The sequence below is a fragment of the Ptiloglossa arizonensis genome, chromosome 1 (assembly GCF_051014685.1).
Source record: "Ptiloglossa arizonensis isolate GNS036 chromosome 1, iyPtiAriz1_principal, whole genome shotgun sequence".
In the NCBI taxonomy this organism is placed as follows: domain Eukaryota; kingdom Metazoa; phylum Arthropoda; class Insecta; order Hymenoptera; family Colletidae; genus Ptiloglossa; species Ptiloglossa arizonensis.
In genome coordinates, this window is record NC_135048.1 from 29,295,043 (window position 1) to 29,316,148 (window position 21,106).

The 21,106-nt window shown below is 39.5% G+C and overlaps 3 protein-coding genes across 7 annotated transcripts; 2 read left to right on the forward strand and 1 right to left on the reverse strand.

Annotated features, from left to right (window-relative positions):
• Positions 1 to 8,113: 8,113 nt before the first annotated feature.
• On the reverse strand, positions 8,114 to 11,857 carry LOC143144994 (protein FAM76A). 2 transcript variants are annotated; one of them, XM_076308062.1, is made up of 7 exons: positions 11,469 to 11,857; positions 10,945 to 10,975; positions 10,613 to 10,826; positions 10,392 to 10,528; positions 9,990 to 10,233; positions 9,664 to 9,901; positions 8,114 to 8,879 (listed from the first exon to the last, which is right to left on the reverse strand). In XM_076308062.1, exons 1-6 carry the CDS (start codon positions 11,521 to 11,523, stop codon positions 9,668 to 9,670), a joined length of 915 nt encoding a protein of 304 aa, XP_076164177.1. In that variant the 5' UTR covers positions 11,524 to 11,857; the 3' UTR covers positions 8,114 to 8,879; positions 9,664 to 9,667. The 2 variants fall into 2 exon arrangements, with proteins under 2 accessions (XP_076164177.1, XP_076164093.1); XM_076307978.1 differs by having other exon boundaries at positions 8,158 to 8,879; positions 10,911 to 10,975.
• A 174-nt stretch (positions 11,858 to 12,031) lies between these two features.
• Positions 12,032 to 13,339, forward strand: LOC143147232 (uncharacterized). Its single transcript, XM_076312320.1, has 3 exons — positions 12,032 to 12,612; positions 12,687 to 12,794; positions 12,873 to 13,339. Exons 1-3 carry the CDS (start codon positions 12,272 to 12,274, stop codon positions 13,114 to 13,116), a joined length of 693 nt encoding a protein of 230 aa, XP_076168435.1. The 5' UTR covers positions 12,032 to 12,271; the 3' UTR covers positions 13,117 to 13,339.
• Positions 13,340 to 13,807: 468 nt separating this feature from the next.
• On the forward strand, positions 13,808 to 21,009 carry Ttv (exostosin glycosyltransferase 1 ttv). Of its 4 annotated transcripts, none has more exons than XM_076304228.1 (10): positions 13,808 to 14,166; positions 14,463 to 15,119; positions 15,338 to 16,398; positions 16,469 to 16,670; positions 16,746 to 16,865; positions 16,935 to 17,165; positions 17,245 to 17,511; positions 17,604 to 17,854; positions 18,545 to 18,674; positions 18,749 to 21,009. In XM_076304228.1, the coding sequence occupies exons 3-10, from the start codon at positions 15,515 to 15,517 to the stop codon at positions 18,809 to 18,811; spliced, it is 2,148 nt and encodes a 715-aa protein (XP_076160343.1). In that variant the 5' UTR covers positions 13,808 to 14,166; positions 14,463 to 15,119; positions 15,338 to 15,514; the 3' UTR covers positions 18,812 to 21,009. The 4 variants fall into 4 exon arrangements, with proteins under 4 accessions (XP_076160343.1, XP_076183722.1, XP_076161160.1 ...); XM_076327607.1 differs by having other exon boundaries at positions 14,473 to 15,119; XM_076305045.1 differs by lacking the exon at positions 14,463 to 15,119.
• Positions 21,010 to 21,106: the final 97 nt, after the last annotated feature.

Genomic DNA, 21,106 nt, shown 5'->3' on the forward strand with positions numbered 1-21,106 from the left:
TTCTTTACAGCAGTTCATACATACGCAAACATACATATATATACGTACACACACCCTGCCTCGAACTCCGCCTTTCTTCGCGCTATTCTTCTGTTTTCGATCGATCGTTTCGAACACACGATTTCTTCTCCTTCGTCGATACGACGAAACGATAATTCGAGTATCCGCGATTTTAACCCTTCGAGTACCAGAACACTTGTCAAACACAAACAAACGCACGGTTACAGGAACAATCGTGCGTCTCTCGATCGATTCTCTCTCGGAGAATCTTTGTCAAATTTTTACCCAAAATTCCGCGAACGAGTAAATCGTATTTATTGCGACTTAAAGAAGAATATTAACTTTGAAACTTGATGAAAAATATTAAATTCCAGTACCACGGAAAGTAGGTTCGTTCTCTTTGTAGACAGACGATTTGTGTGCTTTTTATTATTACCGAATTTTGTCATTCTCGTTGAACATTATCTTTTAACGACTGTGAAAAATTTTTTTTTTGTTGTTTTTGGACTATTTTTATTTATTTTCTGCTCTACGAATCGTTCTCATGGGTAATTATTTCTGCATACAAGCACGACTGTGAAAACTTTGTTTATTTTCTTTTTTGGAAGATTTTTATTTATTTTCTACTCTACGAATCGTTCTCATCGATAATTATATCTGCATATAAACACAACGATTGTGAAAACTATGTTTATTTTCTTTTTTGGACGATTTTTATTTATTTTTGCTCTTTTACAGATCATTCTCACCGGTCAATATTTCTACATAGAAGTACGACTGTGAAAACCAAGATAATTTCTATTCTCAACAATTTTTATTTATTTCCGTTATTTATTGAATCATTCTCACATTATCTCTGCATACAACTACAACGACTGTGAAAACTAAGTTCATTTTCTATTTTCGAAGATTTTTATTTATTTTCTACTCTACGAATAGTAGAGTTTTCTAGTCTACATTCTCACCGGTCAATATCTCTCCACACAGAAGTACAACAACCGTAAAAACTAAGTTAATTCAATCGCGATATATTTTCACGTTCGTATCCACCATTTCTACCGTCCTTATCGCCATTATCGCGCACTCCAAGTCTCGAGTCACGACTCGCGAGTATTTTCTCAAACTCGAACCCTTTCATTTCGACCCATCGTCGAAGTAGTCTCAGTTCTTCCCTGTCAGCCGTTCCACTTTCAAAGGGAGAACTCGCGATAACGCTCGATGGGCAATTCCTCCACGGTACTCGAAGGGTTAATCGGCACGGTTGATCGTTCTCCCACGGTGGAAACGTTCTCTTATCTCTCCCGTCTTATCGCGATCGCGCGCAAATTCTCGTCCGAGCTCGTCGCGATCCAACGGAATCAATTTCGGTAATAAAGAGAATCGGGCCGCTCCGATGAACACACTTAAAAAAAAAAGAAAAGAAAAAACACACGAACACGCTCGAACGCGTACGAACACACGTATATACAGACACTAATGCAACAGTATTCGAAGAGAAGGCATTAGAAGTATTCGTCGGGAGCGTGTCGAGGATGGTCAGGTCGCTCGATTCGCGGTTCTCCGCGCTTGTTTAAAAGAAAAACAATTTCCTCTTCGAGCAACGTACTCGACGTGGCGAAGTCACGGGCGCGATTCTCGAATCGGGAACAAATCGAAAGCGCACACTAAACACGGGGTAAGCACATCTCACGGGGTGATGAGTAATTCGCAGAATCGTAAACGGGGGACGAACGGAATCTAGTCAAAAAGGTGTGAAAAGAAACGATGAGAAATATATATAGAAAACCCTAATACACCGGCTGCGTCTCGTGGGTATTTCGTGTATAATTTAACAAAGATCCGCCCGAGGCTTCCCTCGAACTCGAGTACGCGCTTCGATTCAACGTAAACGGCTAGCACACGCAAAGAAAACGTATCTTTCTAGGGTCTAGGATTGTTTCTTTCTTTTTTTGTTTTTTTTTTTTTTTTTCTTTTTTATATATATCTTCAATCGACGAGAGGTTTACGGATTTCTTTCCGGTTCATCGGGACAACGATGAGACGTAACGACGATCACCCGGTCGATCGATTCGCGATACGACCGAGGAGATTTATTTTACCGCGGGAAAATTCGAACCGATCCGACCGCGTGACAATGGCCGTGTGTACGGTCTTGGCTCGTAATTCGATCGACGTTCGTCAACGAACACTTAGTCGGCGGTATCGTCAATTACACTTTTGTATCACGATCGATTCGACGAGTCGATAACGATGACAGATGAACAAAATTAACGATTCGACGGATCGATAGTGTTGAAAGATGAACAAAATTACCCATTCGAGAATGTTGAAAGATGAGAAAAATTACCGATTCGACGAGTTGATAATCTTAAATGATGAACAAAATTAACGATTCGACGAGTCGATAGTGTTGAAAGATGACAAAAATTACCGATTCGACAAATCGATAGTGTTGAAAGACAAAAAGAATTACCGATTCGACAAATCGATAGTGTTGAAAGACGAAAAAAATTACCGATTCGATAATGTTGAAAGATGAGAAAAATTACCGATTCGACGAGTTGATAATCTTAAATGATGAACAAAATTACCGATTCGACGAGTCGATAGTATTGAAAGATGACAAAAATTACCGATTCGACAAATCGATAGTGTTGAAAGACAAAAACAATTACCGATTCGACAAATCGATAGTGTTGAAAGATGACAAAAATTACCAATTCGACAAATCGATAGTGTTGAAAGACAAAAAGAATTACCGATTCGACAAATCGATAGTGTTGAAAGACGAAAAAAATTACCGATTCGATAATGTTGAAAGATGAAAAAAATTACCGATTCGACGAGTTGATAATCTTAAAAGATGAAAAAAATTACCGATTTCACGAATTGTTAATTTTAAAAGATGAAAAGAATTACCGATTCGACGAGTCGATAGTGTTGAAAGATGAAAAAAATTACCGATAACGACGATAGGTGAAAAAAATTACCGATTCGACGAGTCGATAGTGTTGAAAGACGAAAAAAGTTACCGATTCGATAATGTTGAAAGATGAAAAAAATTACCGATTCGACGAGTTGATAATCTTAAAAGATGAAAAAAATTACCGATTTGTCGAGTTGATAATTTTAAAAGATGAAAAGAATTACCGATTCGACGAGTCGATAGTTTTGAAAGATGAAAAAAATTACCGATTCGACGAATCGATAATATTGATAGGTGAAAAAAATTACCCATTCGACGAATCGATAATATTGATAGGTGTAAAAAATTACCGATTCGACAATGTTGAAAGACGAAAAAATTACCAATTCGACGAATCGATAATATTGATAGGTGTAAAAAATTACCAATTCGACGAATCGATAATATTGATAGGTGAAAGAAATTACCGATTCGACAATGTTGATAGGTGAAAAAAATTACCAAATTGACGAATCGATAATATTGATAGGTGAAAAAAATTACCAATTCGACGAATCGATAATATTGATAGATGAAAAAAATTACCAATTCGACGAATCGATAATATTGATAGGTGAAAGAAATTACCGATTCGACAATGTTGATAGGTGAAAAAAATTACCAATTTGACGAATCGATAATATTGATAGGTGAAAAAAATTACCAATTCGACGAATCGATAATATTGATAGATGAAAAAAATTACCAATTCGACGAATCGATAATATTGATAGGTAAAAAAAATGACCGATTCGACGAGTCGACAATGTTGATAGATAAAAAAAAATGGCCGATTCGTGTTCGTAGATCATAAATCGCATTCCGATTACTTTACTCGAGCAATTAAACGAACGATCGATCGCAATCCAAAACCGTCGCGCGGCCATTACGGATCCCCGTATTATCGTTCGATATACGTCTCACTTCCACCCGTTGATCGTGGTAAAATTTCGTCGCTTTCTCGTACTTCCACTAATTTTTAAGCGCCGCGATCGTCGACGATCGAAGCCACAGAAAAAGCGCAGCCTACCATTAAATGCGAAACGATCGAATCGATCGATCAGTCGATCGGCGATTCGCGGAGCGAAGTGTGTGTGCGCGCGTGTGCGTGGAACGATCCACCACGAATCGCACGACGAGTCTCTTCGTGGAACGAATCGCCGATCGACGACGACGGCAACGTGAGAAAAGAAAAAAGGAGAGAAAAGAAACAAAAAAAAAAAAAAAAAAAAAAGAAGTAAATAACGATGTATCGCAGACTGATATACGCAACGATCATCGGATCGTGTAAAGAAGAAGTGTTTTAAACGAAGCTACGCGGCGCATCGCGAATACGATTCCAAGAGCGAACGATCCGGATGAACAGGAACGAACAATCGAGGGCAAGGGAACGAACGAATATAATGAGAAATGAGAAAGAAAATAAATAAACACCGAAAACGTTAACTACGCGGCGCGATGCACCGCAGAAGCGCGCGTTCGAGGACGCTGATGGTTGTTCGAACTTCCTTTCGCGAAGCCTCGGTTTTGAGAAAGAGAGAGAGAGTAGAAGAAGAAGAAAAAGAAAGGAAGAAAAGCGAGATTTAGGGATAGAAATACGCAGAGAGTTTCCTTTCGCGGCGATTCGCGAAACGAACGAAAGAAAGAAAGAGAAAAGAAACGATGATCCAAAGGTTCCGCGACACGAACGATATACACCGCGAACACACGTATAAGTACACATCCGTCGTCTATCCGTTTAGCTTGGAACGTGACAACTTCTATGGTTCCTGCAAATGTCATGGTGCTCGTAAGATTTCATAACGGAACTGAGGTTTTATTTTTCCTTTTCTTTTTGTTCTTACAATTAACGCTGCCCCACAACCCCTGGCCGTTCGTTTCCTCCGTTGTTTCGCTGTCACCCTTCTCGGCTTTCGAGTTCTCTCCGAAGGAAACGTCGACTTCGCACGCGTCGTAAGTTTAAGGCAGCTTTAAAACGAGAGAAAAATGCGGACGAGTGTGTGTGCATACAAGAAAGAAAGAGAGAGAGAGAGAGAGAGAGAGAGAGAGAGAGAGAGAGAGAAAGTGTGTGGATTCTTTCGTGTATTTTTCTTTTCTTTCTTATCTTCCGTTTCCTTCATTTTGTTCGATATCTTCCGTTCGCACGTATCGCGCGAGAAGAAACGAGAAAACTATATATACACACACACACACACACACACACATAAATATATATATAGAAAGAGAGAGAGAGAGAGTGAGTAAAATAAAAAAAAAAAATGCCGGTGTGGTATAAGAATAGTGAATCGAAGAACGGTACGAGATTCGCCAAGGCCTTCACGCTGAACTTTCCGCGGATACGTTAACAGGCAATGTGGAAGACTCGGGCATTCTACCGGATGCCTAGGCCCGAATGATAAATGACACGTATACGCGACCGTGTGCGTCTGTATGTCTGTATGGGTGATATTGTGCACGTTTTACGTATGTGCACACGCGTGTGTGTCCACGCTACTACTAGCGGTCTATATTCGTCAGTCGGGATTAACGCGCAGGACGCTGAAAACTAACGCGTCTCAGATCGTTGGGACGTGTGAAACGAGAACAAACGATTAACGATCGCGCATCGATTCCACGTTGTTCGGTATCACGGTGGCGAGTCCGGGCCCGTATATGCTACTACTAACTCTACGCCGCGCGAACGACATTGGAAACAGAGACCAGCGAGACAAATACCGGAGGAAATTCTACGTTCGTTCGACACGACACATTCGTTTTTCTACCCGTTGAACACAACACAGATGTACATTACCGGAACGTTGAGTTTAACGCATCCGCGAACCCCAACGTTCGATTGTAATTCGGGACGTACGATACTTTTTCAACCACGAGACCCACTAGGTGGTCCTAGAACAGCCTTTCTCGAAATGAAACGATCCACCGGGTGTCTTCCGTTTCGTATCGACGTTTCGCGAGTCTTTGAGCGTGTACCCGGGTAATCTACCGGTTGTTAACGCTCATGATAGTTTTCCGTGTTCGAGGATGGTCCTCGAGGTTGGTTATGTATCGTGGAAAGATTGTTTGAGTAATTGTTGCTTTACGGTATAATCCACGGCAGTGGCGTTGTTTAAAGGTTTACATTGTATTTCTCGAGAACGTTCCGAAGGGACCGTGCGCGTTAACAACCACCGAGACGTGACCACGTACGACGAACGTACCCTCTGTGCGGGAGAGCTTCCCGCGCGTCGAGTACACGTGGCCGTGGAACGCCCATGGGCGTTCAACGCACGTGACCGACCGTTCGCGGTCGAAGAGGTTAACGCGAGTTCGACGACCGTGGAAACGAACTCGAACCGTGCGTGACGATCGACTTCTGTGAACAAACGACACCGATCGATCCGTATTGGGAAATATACTATCGAAACGAGACGAGGACCGCTTCGTGAACGATCGTCGTTTCTCCTGTTGATTTTCCACGATTCGGGTAAACGCTCGACGAAGACTCGCGAGGTAACACGACGATGCGCTAAATACACCGAGCGAGACGAACTCCGATCGGCGGACCGATGCGACCGGAGAGCGACACTCCCCGTTCGATTTGTGAAGTTCCAGTTGCGATCGGTTCGAGGATTAAAAATAATTTCACGCGTAATTTCTGACGACGCAACAGTGATTCTTAACCGCCGTGACCGTTTCGTCATCCAACGTGATCCGTTGAGTTTTTATTTTTCATAGTTTTTAACGTTGTTACTCCTATAATTGTCGACGATCGAGAAGAGTTTTTTTCCCGTCACCGAACCGGAGGAGCTCGATTGCGGGGGTTAAGAACCACTGTTGGGCGTCGACCAATCGACGGGAACGAGAGAGGGGGAAGAAGGGGAGGGGCGTACGACGGAGCTCGCCGCGATTCGTTCGTATCGCGTCGGCGTCAGTTGATGTTTGAGAAACGCTGTTCTAGAAGGTGTACGGCAGTCCCGGCGACCGGGCCCCGGTTCGCAGATGCGTTAACGATGAACGAGTCGATGTCACAAGTATATATTTTTTTATTACGCTCGAAGTGCAATCTCGAATCGCGGGCGATGGTTTCCAGTGACGTTTCGTCGATTGTCATTCCGTATATTGCCTCGATTCCCTACCTTGCCTGCAATAAACGCACTATTATAAATAATGAGACGAAAAGGGGGAGAGAAAGCGAGAGAGAGAGAGAGAGAGAGAGCGTGTATGTCGAGTGTGCATGGTACGACAGAGAGAGAGAGAGAGAGAGAGAGAGAGAGAGAGAGAGAGAAAAGTGAACCTAGCGTGTAAGATTTAACCTGCGAAAAAAAAGAACATAAAAAAAATGAAAGAGAGGGATAATACGAACAAAGACGAAAGACGGTGTAGAGAAATGAAAGGAGAACCCGAGAAGATCGTGTAAATACCGCTGAAAGTAGATATGATCGAAGGAAGCAAGCGACTAACCGCCTCGACAACAAAACAACAAGCAATATTTAGTTCTTACCATCTCGTAATAATTAAACGATAACTCCAACTCTGTACTGTACACGCGTGTAAGCGCTCGTAACGTATTTAAACGACTATAAATTAAATGTTAATTATCCTTACACTTCGTATATAGTAAAATTGTTACGCATTTATTATCATTACAATTATTGAATAGGTAATGCTCAATTAGCATTTGTTTCTTAAAATAAAGAATAAATATATGGCTGTTGGATATTTATATTGCACATATCACTACCTATCATTCGCACCTGCCCCCCATTCACCGTGAACGACGCCAGAGATCCTGAGTCTCGAAATAACGAAGGGTACAGAAGTGATCCAAGAGTTAGGCCTGGGACTACTCGAATGATTTAATATCCGAATAATTTTCAAGGGCGTTCGAACGCTACGAATGAACTTCGAATGTTCTCGGTACTCGCTCACGAGCGAGGCCCCGAACGGTATTCGAATTGTATTCGCCGATTGTTTGAATTGTACTCACGAGTGAATGAATCGCTCGAGTATTCGAATACGGAATATATTCGACGATATAGTCCCAGCCCCGATACGAAATCACGAGTTGGGTGTTTTTTTTTTTTTTTTTATTATTATTATTATTATTATTTTCCCGAACACTCGTGTTCGAGACTGAACGCGTCGACTTGTTCTTCTGTTGAATCCGATCGAGAAACGACGATCGAATAACAGAGAGACGGATCCTTCTGTCAGGAAGGAAGTCCAAGGATATGTTTCAACTCATAAGGCGAGGTATATTTCATTTTCAACCTTTTATTGTAAATTGATCTACAATCACCATATCCTGGTTCATCGTCGTTTACATCTTCATCGTTTATAAATAGGAAAAAAATGTTACAGCAGCACTATTGCTCAATTATCATAGTGTGTGTATTGTTTGTGTGTACGCGTGTTTGCACATATAACTCTGTTCGTTTCACGCAAACATCGACGTTCGTGATCGTGATGTTTTCAGATTTGTTTTTTGTTTTTTTTTTTTGTTATTTGTTATTTGTTATTTGTTTGTTTTGAATCACTTGTTTTATCAGACCGGATGCCTGTCCAATTCCTTATTGTACAATTAGACGATTACAAGCGCGGCTTCTTCGTAGTCAGAGAACGTGCTCTTTCGCGGTGTGTACACCGGATCGCATAAGTTCGCGTTTCCGCGAATCAGGATGTCGTCCGTGAACACGGAGCGAAACGAGCTTAGGGGAGAAGCCTACCTAACTCACGAGAGTCGCACAATCATTTTTGCCACTTGCATCGTCAGCCTCGTGCACACACGCCCCGAGGATAATATACATTCCTATATTAATTAGAAAAATAATACAGATTTTGCCTTGTTAATGGAAACAATTAGCTATACGTAATTATACCACATGATTTATGCGGGTATGGACATTCGAGTGTGTTGTCACAGCTAACCAAGTCCCTGAAAACAATTTTAAGAAAAGTCTTTCATCTCCCGGAACAATCACACGTTCCATTGTTATGTTTTTAACGACATTATAACGTAGTACGCGGCCGCGAATTGAACGCAAACGCAAAACGGTGCACGCGATAAAACGTGGACCTCGTGTCCGTATGATCACGTGTTACAGATCGAAATTTGATAAAAAGAAAGAACATAATTGAAGCTCGCCGGAGTGGACACGTACGCGGTAACAAACTGCCATTGTGCCCGTGATTTCGAAACAGGAAAGATCAACGTTGTTGTTGTCGTTATTTTTTTTCTTTCTTTTCCCAGTTGTCGTCAATTCCATTCGAGCGTGTCAATTTTAATTCGCAAGCCGTTCAAATAGTGTTAAAATACTTAAGAATGAATGAAAACTACGTTCTCTGTATAGATATGGTAAAGTCACTCCGAAATGGGTATATATCTTTGTATGAAAATATAGGAGCGAGGTAGCGAAAATAATACATTCTTGTACACATACTTGGAAACGACAGATCACAATTAAAAACACAAAAAAAGAAAAAAAAAATTATGGAATCCTTCTGGTAACGTTTGGCCCTTAGCGGTAAACAAAACATTAAGAAGCCATGAACGCTGAATCACAAATAAAATACCATTCCAAACGCTAAATATATAATCAATTATACAACGATTTATTATTGTAGGATATGTCGGTATCGACGAATTAAAAACGTAAATGTAGAATATTCTCGTTCGAACATTAATTGACGAAGAATAATTAGGTTGTGAATTGTCCTACCTTATCAAGGTACAGGACTGTCTGTGCCGCTTCCGCTGTTGGTCCCGGCTTCCGTTTTCGTGGCAGCCACTCTGTCGCCCCGCCTGGAACTCTTCGACAAGGAAGCAACTTCTTTCAATAAACTGGAGATCTTCAGTTGCATGGTCGATATCTTGGTTTCGTACTCCTTCTCCGTTGCTTTCATTTTGTTGCGCAGCTCCGTTTCCGACGTGAAGTTTTTCGCCTTCAATTCTGTGATCTGCGAACAGATACGATTACATTTGACAACGTCGATACCTAGGTTTCGGTTTAGAATTTTTTGTAGAACGGCAACGAATGAGACTTACCTGTCTATCCTTGGCAAGTAATTGCCCCTCCTTAATGGAGATTTGTTTCTGAAGGTGAGCTATTTTTTCTTTGAGTTGCGTGACTGCGACTACATGATCCGAACTGTTTGGATCGTGCGGATCGTGCATACCGACCATCCTTGCTGCTTTCACCGGAGTGGGGCCATTCGTGTCTGGACCTTCCGACTGAGGCGGCAATTTTGTAACGTCCACTCTGTGCGGTCTCTTATTGTGACCTTTTAGTCTGAAACAAACCAAAGAACGTGAGACCGAAACTCGCGCAAGAAATCTCGCACGTCGAACTTTACCCGGATGTCTTACACGGAAGGGATACTGAAATAGCGACGATTAAAACTACTGAGCACAAAGTTACCTTGTGACATTACGTATTTGTATAATTACTTTTGTTCCTTGTGTTTCGCTTCCCGTTGTTGTGCCAATTTCAAATGCGCCCTCCTATCTGCATCCGACTGTTTCGTTTTTGCCAATGCCCGTTTGTAGGACAGCGTGCACAACCAACACAACAATTTTCCGTCAACCTTGAACCAAAATTTTAATTACTCGGTTGATGTTACACGGAAATGTGAACGAGAGAAACGACGAATCGTTACGTGAAATATCACCTTTTTATCTTCGTCATGTCTGTCAAAGGCACACTTCTGTTTGCACTGCTCGCAAGTGACCGGCGGTCCGTAACGTTTCTCAGAATTCGTACATCGTTGGCACTTGCTGCCAATAAACGCAGCTATGGTATTACAATACTCACAGGCCGACGGCTTACCGTAAGATTTTACATTCTGCTCGCACTTTTTACATATGGTACTTGTATTACCCTTTCTGTAAGATAGAAAGCAGAATTATTCGATGTAAATATTATAAACGGATTGTAACAAATATGAAGCAGATTAGTGGGGTGCTTACATCGTTTGCTGGAATTCTGACCTACAATACGTACATTTCACCACAGGGAATGCACCTCTGCACTCCTAAATAAGCAACACAATGTAGTGAAAGTTTGTGAAGAAAAAACATACAATTATAAAAATTTGTAGCGTACACATCAATGTTCGACTAATGTTCACACAATACTCGTGCTGTTGCATAAAACACACAACAGTGTAAGAAGAAATTATTTGTAGCGATTGGAAGACTGTGTTTGGAAGTGAGCTAAAAGTTCCAAACGAAAACATTCGGAACGATATTTACCTCACTCGTTAGAACAAGCATCATGCACGATGGATTCGGAAAATTTGACCGTGAAAGAAACATGTGTTCCTACGTGATGATAAATTTTGTAACCAATTGATTCTTTTTGTGACTTTTCATTGTTGCATCGATTATACACAGAACGCGCGTTTGAATTGAAAGTTCTATTTTTAGCTTCCTGTCTCGTGAACGCGAAAAGCGACGCTCGAAAGGAATCGGTCGTAGCGCGGAGAATTCGGGGAGGAAAAACACGAAAATCTGAGGAAACGATACCTTGCACAGCTGCTGTCCCGGGGAAAGTTCCTCGAACGGATGCCTCGAAAAGCATCTGGAACACGCGAAGAGTGCCTGCACATTGTTCGCGCTCATCGTCGTGCGTCGATTTGTGTTTGGCCTCGGTGATCCGAAAAACCGTACGTCACCGACGATAAAAACTGATTCGTAAAAGCAACGACTGATCGGAACGACGTTTCGCTTTTCGCTGCTTGTTGCAGAACAAAAAGAAACGTAAAATTCGACGGCGACGGCACTCCCGGTAACAACTCCTTACATGTTTCAGGATGTTTTCCGCGTACGACGCGATTGTTTTGCGTACATAACCGCGTCACTTCGCTCGTTCGGTGCACCGGTTGTTGATTTCAGACGGCCATCTGTGACTTCTTACGAGAGAAACGTTTTCACCAAGTCCGCGTCGACGACCAGATGTCGCTTCGGTTCGCCACACTCACCCCCCGATAGAATGCGTTACAAACCAATCGTCAATTTTCTAACCAAAAGAATCGAACGACAATTGGTTAAATTTTTCCTTCTACTACTGTATCACGACTGTCGTAGCATTTGCCCTCTTTGACCTTTCGTCGTGTTACCGACCAATCGGTGTACTTTATTCGGTGACTCGTTGAAAGGAGTCGGAGAGACTTGTCCGAGCGCGTGAGAAAGTACACGCGTCTTGTATTCACGTAGCTCCGAATATAAACATAACCTGAAACCGCATGGTTCATTGTGATGTAAACATGTTTGATTTATTTAAAAGTTGAAGCGTGGCATTTCTAATAGGAAGATTAAGTGATCGAACAATGAAATTCGCCAAGAAATTACAACGTCGACGGGAACAAAAAAGAAAGGCTCTTTATGTTCGTTTACCGCACGTGATACGACAAGAAGAAGATGTGGCGAAGTTATTTACTGGTGATTTCAAGGTGAAACTTCTTCGACAAGCCAGGAAATATTGCTACGTGATATTTGCAGATGTCGAGGAACAAATAAAAAATTTGGAAGCCACGAAAGATACGCTAATAAATGGGAAACCCATAGTAGTTGCGCCTGCAATTACAAAACTCCAGAAAAGTACGCGAAGGTTGCGGAGAAAGAAAATCGTTATTCCTGAAGTAAAGGAAGATCCAAAAATTACAAGGACGTAAGTAGTTGTTACATTTTCGTTGTTGTTGTTACTGAATTTTTAAATTCATTAAAAATGAAATTTATTGACAGACTATTTGTGTCGAACATTAAATGTGGAACGAAACTTCATGAATTGAAAGAAGTTATTCCAGGATGTCTGACTGTTAAAATGTTGGAACCATATTCTCCAAACTTTAGGTAATTATTGTTTTATTATGTATTATTATTCAGATATGTTATTTATAAAGTTTATGAAAATCTGTAAAATATGTTTAGGAGTGCAATGATTAAAATGGAAAATGCACAGATGGCAGCAGAGTATTTGTTACGAATAAAGGACTGGCCAATTGTGCGTGGGTATAAGTTAAAGTTTAAGTGCGACACAAGAAATAGACTTAGAAAGTGCAAGTCGGATGCTCCTCTTAAAATTTATGATGGTGAACCAGAAGAAAACGAAGATTCTAATAAAAGAATAAAATACGAACCTTTAGATCATATAGTGCTTGAAAACAAAATGTAAATTTTATTGTTATATTAAAATTATTTTTTGCATGTATTAAATTCTATTATTTACTTAATATTTGTTATTTATAATTCTACGGTTCAATAACGTAAATTTAAAAAGTTTTTGTATGATAGGGATGAATCACATTGTTTAAAAAAGCTTAACTGTTTACTTAAGCCTCTTAAATATTTATTATTATACTAGTTATAACTGTGTTAGGCAATATTGAATTGATTAATAAAGCACTTAACTCTTTATATTTACATTATAAATAATTTATAGATGCTAGAAAATGTAGCCACACAGTCAGTTAGTACTGAATTTTATAAATTATGTATTGATTCAACATATTCAATTAGAGCAATCAACATTTATTCTAAAATTGCATTTAATGTAACTGCTTGAAGAAAAAAGTGACCTTATTTTCTATCTTCCATATACTGAAAACATTCATTAGAGTTAATGAAGAAGCAATAGAAGAAAAATATTTATTGAGTCATTAAATACAGTGAGAGGAGTTTATCATGTACTATAAATATTAATGCTTTAAACACACACATTTGCGTATCCGGGAAATTGTGTAATATCGGTTGCGAATGAAAAATGTTTATGCTGAAGGATAAAGTAAACTAGACACTCAGAAGAACTATCAAAAGATCAATGATCAAGGTAACATCGTCGATCGTCTATATTAGCAGTGTTACATTTGTCAGAAAATCAGTCCGACACGTCACTCGAGCGAGTAACGTGGTGTAGAGAACGTTCTTGTGAAATAAAATATATCAAAAAGTCAGGAAATATTCAGTTTCACAGACGAAGCAAAAGTGTCGTCGAAATCCTCCTTAATGACGCGTCTTTACGTAAATTTTACAAAGCTGCTACCAGAAGTTTAGTTTCGTTTCAATGTTCATCAAACCTCTCTTTGTCATCGAACCCTCTAATTTACCCGTAAATTATTAAAGCATTAAAATAGTGATTCTGCAAGAAGATCGTAGATTCAAGGAGTGAGCATTTCTTCCACCGTCATTCGTTTTGACGAACAACTGGAAAATAGTGTAACTTTGGGTGAGTTTCTGATTACAAAAAATACGCCCACTTTATTTAACATTAATCATTCGAAACGTAAAATCTGCGATTACTTTGTACGCCCTAATTTTAAAAATGAACCTACGCACAATATAATTGCATTTATTTTTCTCAATATCGCGTAAGCTTTGCAATAAACTATACTCCTTCTTGATAGAGTATTGATTAGCAATAAAAAAGAATGCGTGTTTTTAATAAATTTAATCGAAGCGGGGTAAACGGCTCGAAAGCTTTATCGGTCGACCGCTAGGTAGCAGGATAACCTTGATCGGTAGTTTTGTTTAGATTTGCAGAAGTGCAGTCGCGGTACTTCAGCATACACACACACGCACACTGAGTTAAACATCTCTCGAGAGCTCTGCACGAAGGAACCAATAAGCGATTTGCCAGTCTAATCGTTCCAACATCCGTTTTAAACCAATTATTTAATGCGCTGCGTGCAATGATTTTGCACTTTGAGGCGTTTACCGATCGATGTCACGCGTGTGTGGTGACGCCGACCGAAAATGCCTATGGGCGTAATAACGCCGGCGAGTTCTGCGAATTGGATGTACGTCAGAACTAACCTAAAGAAAAAAAGCGTCTTCGCTGTGCGGTTCTAACAAGAAAAATATACTGTCCTAAATAAGTATGAACCATCGTTCGACTCCGTTTCATCGAACTTCGACTTCGATATGTTCGACGTTGTCGTATCTCTTGTGCAACGTCCGTGATAATTCACGTATAGGTTAACTCTCGACAGGCGTCCATCGACCGTTTACAATCTGTCACTTAGATTCGACATTTTGTAAATGGTAATGTAATTGTATAAATATAAATATAGAGGTGATGTTTCTACGGATGTAGCACGTCATTTGCCATGTATTTTATAATGAACAGACCTCCGAAAACGTTCCTGTTGATAGTGAATATCGAATCTTTCGAATTCAAAGGTAACTAAACACGCATTTAATTTCTTTGGTTCGTTTTATCAATAGACCATTGAGGGAGAAAATACTGTGTGAAAAAATAATAGCGATATTGAGTGACATTTAAAATTTTTGAGACAATAGTGCACAAGGTTTATAAATCTGTTAAATACAAATATTAGTTGCATGTAACAAAAAAATATATTCTTATCAACATTTGTTATGTTTTTATTTTGTTCCAGCAATCTTTAGGAATGAAATCAATTCCATTTTAGAATAACTTTTGATTTGTATACTTGAAAAATTGAACAAACAAGAACTTCAATATCATGCATTTATGATTAAATGCATCTGTTCTAAGTGTGCGAAATAATGTCTAGAATTAATGTACATTTGTGTATAACCTGACTGCATTAAAAATGCAAGCCAAGAAGCGCTATTTATTATTATTTGTAACATGCGCATTTCTTGGTTACTGTTACTTTGGTGGTTACCGATTAAAAAGTGAAAAGTGGGCAGGCAGATCTCAGTTGCCTTATGAGCGATTGCCTTCATATTTAAGTTTAAACGAAGAATTCTATGACAAGGATTTAAGAACATCAAATGGAAATTCTCTTATGTCTCAACGTACAAAACAATGCCGTATGGAGACTTGTTTTGACTTTACCAGATGCAAGCAAGGTTTCACAGTGTATGTGTATCCAGTTGAGGATGTGATAAGCCCACTATACCAAAAAATATTAAATGTTATTACGGAATCAAGATATTACACTTCAGATCCAACTCGAGCATGTATATTTGTATTAGCTTTGGACACATTGGATAGAGATCCATTGTCGACCGAATTTGTGCATAACCTTCCTTCGAAATTAATGCGTTTACCATATTGGAACAATGGAAGAAATCATTTAATATTTAATTTGTATTCTGGAACATGGCCTGATTATGCAGAAGAGTCGCTAGCCTTTGATTTAGGATATGCTATGCTTGCAAAAGCTAGCATGTCCATATTCAGGCATAGACCAAACTTTGATATATCTATACCATTATTTGGAAAGCAACATTCAGAACGTGGCGGAGAACCAGGTCAAGCTTTAGAAAATAACTTTCCTAATAATAAAAAATATGTCGCAGCATTCAAGGGTAAAAGATACGTCCATGGCATAGGTTCTGAAACTAGGAATGCTCTCTACCATTTACATAATGGCAAAGACTTGGTGTTTGTCACAACTTGTCGTCATGGCAAAGCTTGGAGAGAATTGCAAGATGAACACTGTCAACAGGATAATCAAGAATATGATACGTTAGTACAGACATCAGGAAAATAATCTTCGATCCAAATGCAGAACTTAATATTTTATTTATAATTTCAGGTATGATTATGAAATTTTATTGATGAATGCTACCTTTTGTCTCGTACCACGAGGAAGAAGACTTGGTAGTTTTCGTTTTTTAGAAGCTTTAAGGGCTGGTTGCATTCCAGTTATTCTAAGCAATGGCTGGGCGCTTCCTTTTCACGAACGTATTGATTGGACACAAGCCGTTATATTTTCTGACGAAAGACTGTTACTTCAAGTAAATGAAAACAATTTATATCTTGTTATAAAAAATATAGCAAGACTAAAATTTCATTAAAATTTTGTTTTTCAGATTCCAGATATAGTGCGGTCGGTGTCCAACATACAGATACTTAAATTACGGCAGCAGACGCAATTCCTTTGGGAACGATATTTCTCGTCAATAGAAAAAATCGTATTTACAGTATTTGAGGTAATCAATAGTGATGGCATGTTTATATAATCTATGTCGCTATTCTCTAAATTTCGATTAACTTTTCAGAATATTCGCGAGCGTTTACCGTGGGAAGGTACTAGGGAAAAACTTGTTTGGAATACTAGTCCTGGAGCATTAGCGATATTACCGCAATTTGCCGATAGTCAGCAAGAACTTCCTTTTTCAAAGAGTAATCCGGGTAATACCTTCACTGCCATCATTTACTCGCAGTTGGGATCTACTGCCGTTCTTTATCGTCTGCTTAAAAGTGTCGCAAAAAGTAAATACCTAGATAGAGTAAGTACCCAGCAATCTTATCTTCTCGTCTTTTCTATGCCAAGTGTTAACAAACTGTAAGTGTGCCATTACGTTTTAGATTATTTTAATGTGGAATTCGGATATTCCACTACCAAGAAGGCCGCGTTGGCAAGGGATCAAAGCGTCAATACACGTTGTTACCGTCGATGGTATATCCCAACGTTTCTATCCTCACCCGTTAATCAAAACTAGTGCCATATTATCGCTAGATGAAGATGCCACACTCAATACAGATGAGATTGATTTCGCCTTTACGGTTTGGCGATCGTTTCCTGATCGAATAGTTGGCTACCCAGCAAGATCGCATTATTGGGACGATTCTAAAGTACGCGTAGTTAAACATTTTTCAACTTACTTTTTTTTTTTTTTGTTCTTATCGTTTACTACATTATTTATCTGTGTCTTTAATATTTAAAGCGCTCTTGGGGCTACACAAGCAAATGGACAAATGATTATAGTATAATTCTAACTGGTGCCGCTTTTTATCATCGTTATTATAATACGTTGTACACCGAATTACTCAGCTCGACTCTTCACAAAACTGTTGAACAGTCGCAGAATTGTGAAGACATACTTATGAATTTTTTAGTAAGTCATGTCACACGAAGGCCACCGATCAAAGTGACGCAACGGAAATTGTATAAAGATACTACAGTGGCTGGAATCAGGTATGTGTCATGTACCTTTATGCGAACCACTGCGCAGGTATATATTTTTCAAATTATTTTTGGCGTCCACCGTTATTTTCTCCTATGCGGTCAACTGGTTTTCTACATCCTCCTTGATATACGATATTTTCTCTCATCGGTAATTTTACCAACACTTTTTCTCCTCTACGTAAAATTCATTAACATCGCGACTATTCGAAACTAATAGAAAAAACGTGTCGCTTATTATCCGTGTCTTAACAATCGTCAGTCGCGAAATTCTATCTTCTATCATGTATATATCATCATGCAGTTTTTTTCATGCGTAACCGGCATCACATTTCGATGACATTTCAAAAGTATCCCTCGCATAACCGCGATACGTTGAGTGATTCTTTTATAAAAGTTTTGTCAAATTTAACCAAATCTTTGCCCAAAGTGCGAGGATACTTCAGGTGGGAAATAAAAATAACGACGAATAATGTGCCCATGAACCCACTACGAAATTTTCGCGTAACCTGCCCTGTTGGAGACGTGGTTCGTTCAAAAGGAGTCCGTAACTAATTATCTACAACCGTTCCTGTTTTACCGACCGTGATCGTCCCGACTTGTCCATTACCTTATAAGTGTTATGCCTGCGTAGCGGGGCATTATAATCGCCGCCCACGTGCTCGTCTGTTTAACCTCCTTGTATGACACGATCATTTTCAGATCCCCTTGGAACGATCCAGATCACTTTATACAGCGGCAGACGTGCATGAATACGTTCGTAGCCGTTTTCGGTTACATGCCGTTGTTGCGATCCAATATGAGGCTCGATCCTGTTCTGTTCAAAGACTCTGTAAGCAACTTGCGCAAGAAGTATAGGCAAATTGAATTAGTTAGTAATTAGAATTATACAGGATATTTTATCAGTTACGCAGTTATCTACCCTTGAGACGAGCATCCTATATAACCTCGAACATTTCGAAACGATAGTGGCGCAAATTGCTGTTACGGCTGCGTGCGCTTGCGCGCGCACGCTCGCGCGTGGCTTCTCCAAACGAAATAGGGAACACTTGCAAACGTTTTGTAAGTTACACACATACACACACACATACACACGCGCGCCATCGTGATGTCGATGTGGTGATCGGACAGCGAATCGAGAAGGTCTTTCATTCGCGAGGAAACGGCGTTACTCTGCGCTTTTATGTATTCGCAAATGAATTTTGTACAAAATAATAATAGGGTATCCTATGATATTGTTCGAATTCGAATCGGGCCACGGTACGAATCTCGCCGCGGGATCGCCGCAATCAATTGATGTACATACGAATCGTTTCATAGTTATTAATAAAACGAGCAAAATGGAAAGAAAGAAAAAAAAAACACAAAAATAAACGAGAAAAAAAAAAATGAAAAAAAAAAGAAGAAAAAAAGCAGAGAAAAATTATTCGACGAGAGTTCTTCGATTTTTAAAACCGGCCTTCGAAGCTACGCGAGGACACCGTTCGTTAGTCAATTGATCGCTCCGTAAATTCACAACTGTGAACTGCTTACTTTTCTCTGTCGTTGTGACCGATATCTTACGTGAGCCTCAGGGATGATGGATCTGTTCGCGCGGTAACGAGAAGAGCGGCTCGCGATCTTGAACACGAGCTCCCGAGACACGGTTGGTTTATTCCATTTTACCGGAAAATGTCACCGGTCGACTAACAAACGTTCAATCAACGCGATACACGGCCATTGATACCGTGCGTTTCTCCTAAGAAAAAACAATTTTTTTTCTTCAATTTTTCTTTTTTAATATTTATTTTCCAAAACCAGTGTACCGTTCTCGATCCCGTGTTTATCGATCGCGACGAACGCAAGCTCCGCACGAAGGAAATATATATATATGTGTATACACAAACGTATATATACTTCGTTTGTTTCTCAACGTGTATACGCTCGTAGTTTCGCTGTGCATCCGGCTGGGGGGGCATAGATTATTCGTAAGTTTGTAATCGTGTACGTAGAGAGGTATTACCAAGGTTTTTACCCACCCCCTCCCCTACCTTTTTCTTCTTTGTACGTATTTCTGTGTGTGTAAGAACGTTTACGCGTTGAATTTCTGTTCGTTCGCGGACACGTGTACAGCTGTCGATCGATTCGTGTATATTTCGTCGGTTCCGTTTCCATTCTAACGAGCTCTCAGGAGACCATTAAGAGGAAGTAAGAAATTACTTGTGACAATATCGCAAGCACGTCTAGTCGTTCACGTTCGTTTACATTGTAACGCCCGTATGAGAAACGAATTCATTCGCGTTCAGGTGTATGTAACCCGATCCCGTGTTATTTGCGTTAACCACGGCACACCGGCGCAGGAGAACAATGTGTACATATATATATGTATGTATATGTGATACGTTTATAATTATCATGTGATATATTCGTAATCATCGGGAGACAGGATTCAAAAGGATTTTGTAATTCCAACCAATGGCATTTTTCCGTCGCGAGAACGTTCCGCGTTATATAATATATGTTAACCACGAGAAATGTTATATTTTTTATCGTATCGCTGATTTCGATATTCGAAGGGTCAGCAGGAACGAAGAATCGTTCTTCCTTTTCGTTTTTTTGTTTTTTTTTTTAATCGAATCAATTCTACCCTTTCGGTCGTAGAATGCTTCTTTTTTTTTTGGCTTTTTTTTTTTTTTTTTTTTTTTTCTTATTCGGTATGTGGGGACTTTCGTTTACGCGTAGAAATATTTTTTCACTTTAATAATACTTGTTATCATCGATAATCGTTCTTTATATTTTTTTTTTATCATTGTTAGCGATTAATCGGCGGGAATGTACTTGCTTCTTTTTTCCTGCAAATTCTTCACCCCTTGGATGTAATTATGTACGGGGATTGTGCAAAAAGAAGACGAGAGAAAAAAAAAAAACGATCGCTTTCACTCCGAACAAAGGTACTCGCGATAGTGTTGCGTTTATTTATTTTTAATTCTAACAAAAAGCGTATTTTAACATTGACGTAGACAACAGTCGGACATTTGACTTGGCGAGTCGATGATTTCTTTTTCATTTTCGATTAATTCGAGGCTGATCGTCGATGTAATCTTGTTGCGTCAAAATAACATGTATTTGAACAAAATATGAATGATTTTATATGGCCGAGAAAATAAAGTTTTTATACAAACCCACGATCCACCTTCTCGTCGGTACAGTACAATTCATTGTTGCACAATTCTTGTGCATAGCTTCGTTTTGCGGTTCAATTACGAGACTTTTCATTATTTTTTT